Below are 5,712 nucleotides of genomic sequence, written 5' to 3' on the forward strand. Positions count from 1 at the left end.
CCTGTCCCCCCCCCCCCAATTGTACGCTGCAAGAATGCAAGATGGTCCATTGAGAGAAGAGGCAATTCTTGACGCTCCTCCACAAAACCCCGGCACTGTTTCTAGCTTGCATGCCACAGCCACCAGGGCAACTGAGAGGGGCAGTGGGAAGAGATCCTGGTGTTATCGGATTCCTACAGATCATCAGCTGCCTCGATTGCTTTGGCCACCCTTAATGGGACTGGAAGGAACGGAAGGCAAGGAGACTCGTTAAGGTGCACAGCTTGTTTCTGACGGGAGTGAGTCCACCAAAACTTGTCCTCTGGGAGACGTGGAGAACACCACTGTCATGATGCAGTTTGGTTTGTATGCTCTGCCCCTGATGAACAGTCAGCCCCTCTTCAGCAAGCCAGGTCAGCAGCGTGAGAGGTTAGAAATATGGGCGGCACTCTCAATTTACTGGGGAGCAGTTTGGAACCTGGCTCTCCTCCATAGATAGGAGGCACGTGTATCCTCCCCAGGTGGCAAAGTCTGCAGAGATGGTCACTGCTGACATCTCCATCCAGAGACATGGTCTTGATTTTTGTAGTCTCAGGTTTCCCTTGGGCAGGATCTCTCTCTCTGCTACCTTCATGGAAGTGAAGCCACGGACCTTTCGATGGCGTTGCAGAGCAGTTGGGCTGATTGGCAATCATGATCCCCCCCTCCTTTGGACAAGCTGTAGTCATTGGCCTTTGGAAGCTGACTGTGGTCATTTATAAAGTCTGGATGTTGAATGAACATGATGATGGCGAGACGGTAAAGAGCTGCAGAAGGAACAGGCAGCAAAAACAAAGCAGATTTGGATGTTGGGTTGATAGCAAATCCATAATCCATCTGCGAGGAATATTACAGCTATTTTTCTCTCTCTCTTTCTCCCACCTCGAACCCCACCCCATGAGAGTCTGTTGACAGCCGCCTCTTTGCCAGTCCATGAAATTTCAGAGTGTGACATCTCCCTGTTAGGGAAGGGGAGAAGCCAAGGGATAGCCAGGGATAAGGTTGTGCCGTATGATCCTGACAGCTGTCTGCAAGTGTCCATTTTGCCACATCACTGGAAACCGTTTTCATCTTACATTTGTGTAGCGAAAACATTGTGTGTAAAAGCAGTGGCATGCATTCGGTGTGAGGAAACAACCTGGAATGATGTGGGAGCGATTCCTTAACCCAGATCGATCAAATGGCCATTTGCACTGCACGAAAGGAGACTTTAAAACCCCACTTGTCTAGCTGCCGTGGAATGCAGAGGGCTTTGCTGAACACCTGATGCAATGACTGAGGCTGTGGGTTTTGTCCTGGTTGAACCAGCTGCTGAAACATGCGGCTGAAGTAAAAGAGTCTTATGGTGCTGAAAGCTTCGTGATTCCATCTCATCCTATAAACCTCCAAGGCTTTCCTCCTGCGTGGACTGGACATTGACGAGACTGCCCTGAGAATTGTCCATCTCCTGGGGAAATACCGAGGTGGACTCCTACCACAGTAGCTACTGAAAATACAGAGACTGATTGTCCCCAGTGTCATGTCAGCTTAACACATCATGGCTTTGCTGCCGTGTTTCCGGCCCCCAACTCTCACCTGCCAGGAGGGCCAGAAGTAAAGAAATTGGCTCCATGTGGTTAAAAGTGGCTTAGCTGAGAGGAACCTCAGGTAGATCTCCTCAAACTGCAGTGGCCTGTTCATCAGCTATTCTGTACATGAGGATGGAAACTGTGCCTCTGGGGTGCTGATCCCACTGCTAGCACCAGGGCTGTGCTTGTCCTGTTGTCCCTCTCCCCAGCAGCCAAACTTTGGTGTCTTCCCCAGTGGTGCCAAATGTAGCATCTTCTGATGGCAAGGCAAACGTGCATCAATCAACACAGGCATCTCTTTATATCGATCCATGCCATACCGTCCACAGGAGGAATTTTGTCTTGGCTTTGACTTAACAATTTTCTGGTCCTGCTAGAATGTTGATAGGCCTTCCTTCCTTGAGGCCTGGATCTTTCCCTTTTACCAGGCCTTGTTATGCAGGGTGTTGCAGCCAACCTCTATGGCCACTGACTCCCAGATGTGCTTGCATCATATCAAAGCATCTCTTTTAAAACTTGTGTCTTGGGAGGAGGGTTAAAATCTCACCTGCATACCTGGTCCTTCTCTGGTATTCTTGCTTGTGTTTCTGTGTGTTCTATGTGAGAGAGTTACTGGTTTAAAGAAACCTTGTTTGTAATTGGGAAAAAGAGGTAGAGACTGCGCCTTATCCAAAAGCCAACTGTACTCATTGGGACAACTTCTGAAACATTAGAAGAACATCATTGTTCAGGTGGGGGTGGGGATGTTTAGTTCCTGCCTCCCCAGACTCAGACAAAACACCACTGAGCTACAGGGGGCGGGGGTGGGTGGGGTAGAGAAGAGGTGGGTGGAGGGGACTTAATTTTCATCTCGGAGAGGTCGGATCTTCATTTCAGTAAACTTGAGGGAGTACTGCCAGCCCGTCCATGAGGACCACTCGATCCCATCCGCGTAGGAGCTGTGGTGACCCTTAAGGTACTGCCCATTCAGGTTGGAGGTGTGGCAGTTGCGGTACCACCAGGCTCCGTGGTAGAAGGCGGCACAGTTGTTCTCCGAGTGGTCGTTGTCCAGGTCTTTGGTGGTGAATTTCATGCCATTGTGTTTCAGGAAGGAGTCACCTGCAGAAGGAAGACAGGATTCAGCAGGGCGCCCCGGGGAGAGGCGATAGGGTTCTGGTTGTCATTCTCCTGGTGGTGGCAGGAGATCTCACAGAATTACAACTGGTCTCCAGATGACAGAGATCAGTTCTCCTGGAGAGAAGGGACTCTGTGGGCATTCTACCCTGCTGAGTCCCCTCCCCTCCCTAGCCCCCTCCCCCTCCCCAGGCTCCACTCCACTTCCCAGCCAGAGGCAGCAACCCGACTACAGGATCATCTCTAAGTGAAGAGAGACACTTCCCCTCCTCCCAGGGTATGAGCCAAAAGGAATTTGTTCCCTAACTTCTCCTCTCTGGATTAGCCCCCTCCCCCTCCCCAGGCTCCACTCCACTTCCCAGCCAGAGGCAGCAACCCGACTACAGGATCATCTCTAAGTGAAGAGAGACACTTCCCCTCCTCCCAGGGTATGAGCCAAAAGGAATTTGTTCCCTAACTTCTCCTCTCTGGATTTTGATGGCAAACACTCCCCTGATGTGGAAACATCTAATTCTTTGAAGGGCTTTGCCACTGTGTTGCCCTGCAAGGCGCGTGTAGCTCTCTTATGGACTTATAGTTCATAAAGTGATAAACTGGACTGTGCAACTATTGTGCAAAAGGGTCTGAACTGTGTGGTGGACCCTAAAGTGACGCCAGCTGCAGACACACTCCAGCAGAGGAAAAGCCTTCCCCTGAGATGATGTGCCAATGGTTCCTGAGGTTACCTGCCATCTCTTACCCACAGTGCAGCAGGAAGAGAGACCAGCTCCCTAGTCACATGAAGCACCACGAAGCCAGCAACCATTTGCTATAGAGGAACACCACATTCTGCAAAAGGGACTTAAAATCCTGAAGAGACTCCGCGAGCAAAACCTTTCCTTCAAATGCAGGCAACCCCCCACCCCCTTCACCTTCACCAGAGACTGCAGGTAGGCTCTTAGGCATAACAAAAGCTTTGCAGCCATGAGTGGATTAATGGACTGCCACAGCCCAGCTAAACCCATCAACTCATCAGCCAGAGCCATCAAAAGACAATACCCCTGGACTCAGGCATTGTTCTCCAAAGGTGCCACTGTTAAAGTAATTAGAAGCAACATTGCCCAACCCTTACGCCCCCTTCCTCCTGAAACTGGTTCTTGATTAGGAAACTTCCTGGGACTGACCAAGGGGATGTGACAAGGGAGGTGGCCAGTGAAGCCCACCCCCAAGCCCCAAAATAGCATAAAAGGGCTGGCCTGGCCATATGCTCTCTCTCTCTCTCTCTCCTCTGGACCTGAACCCTGCCCTATCTTGCTGACTCTAGGCGTAGCACTGCCTGAGTCTAACCACGTGTTCTGCTGGTACAGAATACGACCCTTAATTCCTTATAGTCTCCCTTATTTTTCCTGTGGATCGCTTCATCTCTCCAGGATCAGGTACGTCTCACCCACCAACGATTTTTACCTGCTAATGTGAATGTTGCTATCCCTTTCTATCTATTTTTCCTAGGTCTGTGTAAGTATGTTTGTGCTTGAATTTATTGTATGTTTGTGAAGAACTCCTAGTAAAGAATCCATTTCTCTAAAAGACTTGGTTTCTGCATTGATTCTTGGTTTTACTGAATAAGGTGGGACTTCTGTATACATAGGTTTGTGTTCCCTTAGTTGCCAATTGCTCATTAAATATCATAATTCCCCACAGTTATTAATATTTTAAGCAATTTGGCTAACAACTGGACACGTAACATTTTTGAAGCCTCAAGCAATGTTTCACCGTGGTGCAGTTTTGACATCACAGGAAATTATGGTTTATTTAACTATGATTAGTTTGCCTTAACCTTCTTCCTCAGTGACCCAGTGAGGAACTTTATGGGTACTTGTTGGGGTCTCTAGCTTTGAATTCGATACTCCTTGCATAGTGGAAACTGTAGACATAAGTCAAATGTTTAGATGTGAAGTTTTTAGATCTGCCTCGACAAATGCTGGCTTTGTTACCCCATTAGGGAACAAGCCAGGATCAGTAATGATGATGATGATGATGATGATGATGATGATGATGATGATCTTTCAATTTATTAATTGCTCAATCCTGCAGAGCTTGCTGGCTCGGAGCGATTTACAGTTACTCATTCATGCGGGACTAACAATGATTTATGGGGGGTAAGGGAGGACAACATATATCTTTTAAATCACACACATTCACAGTCGGTGAGGGTTTGTTCAGCTGCAGGGTCAGACGTGTTCCGTCAGCATATTCACTTCGGCTTGGCTAGATGACGTCAGCTTCTCCAGGTCTTGCAGCGCCGCACTGCCACCGCCTGTCCACATTCATTCATCACCTAAAGCTACAGGGAAGACTAACTGCAGTTAAGGTTGCCAGCTCCCACTTGGGAAATACCTGGAGATTTTGAGGGTGAAGCCTGGGGGACGGACACGGACCTCAGAGGGGGATAATGCCATAGAGTCAGTCCACCCTCCAGAGCAGCCATTTCCCCCCCGGGGGGGAATTGGTTTCTGTCAACCTGGAGGTCATTTATAAACCCAGGGGATCTCCAGTCCCCACCTGGAGGCTGGCAGCCCTGACTGCAGTTAGTAAGCCGACTTCAGGCCTGTCTGGATGGAAGGCTGGCTGGCTGGCTGGCTGGCCACAGAGGAGAAGGTTCATGTCCAGACAATCACACTACCGTAGTCAGCTGACCAGCCTCAAGATGAGGCCTGGAGTTCTCCCAGAATTACAACTCATCTCCAGACTACGGAGATCAGTCCCCCCGGAAGAAAACAGCAGCTTTGGAGGGTGGAGTCTCTGCCTTTCCCTCCACAGACTCCACTCTCCCTGGGCACTGTCCCCAGACCTCCAGGAATTTCCCAAGCCAGAGTTGGCTACCCTAACCTATAGTTAGTCGAATTAAGCCACAGTTGGGTTCCTGTGATGTCTTCATAGAGCCCCAGTGTCTATCAGCGAAAGCTGAGCAGTCCCCTTTAACTACCTCCTCTCTAAGCCTGCCATAAGTCACCTGCTTCCCCCCCCCCCCGGT

At 49.7% G+C, this 5,712-nt stretch overlaps 1 protein-coding gene across 1 annotated transcript in view; it reads right to left on the reverse strand.

The window, feature by feature from the left end:
* Positions 1-2,424: 2,424 nt before the first annotated feature.
* The window catches only part of FIBCD1 (fibrinogen C domain containing 1), a 172,433-nt gene continuing 169,145 nt past the window's right edge, over positions 2,425-5,712 (reverse strand). Inside the window, exon 7 of the mRNA XM_015409479.1 lies at positions 2,425-2,684. Coding sequence (XP_015264965.1) covers positions 2,425-2,684 — 260 coding nt within the window. The remainder of the gene's footprint in view (positions 2,685-5,712) is intronic.

Source organism: Gekko japonicus, unplaced genomic scaffold (genome assembly GCF_001447785.1).
Source record: "Gekko japonicus isolate JY-2015 unplaced genomic scaffold, Gekko_japonicus_V1.1 scaffold920, whole genome shotgun sequence".
Taxonomy (NCBI): domain Eukaryota; kingdom Metazoa; phylum Chordata; class Lepidosauria; order Squamata; family Gekkonidae; genus Gekko; species Gekko japonicus.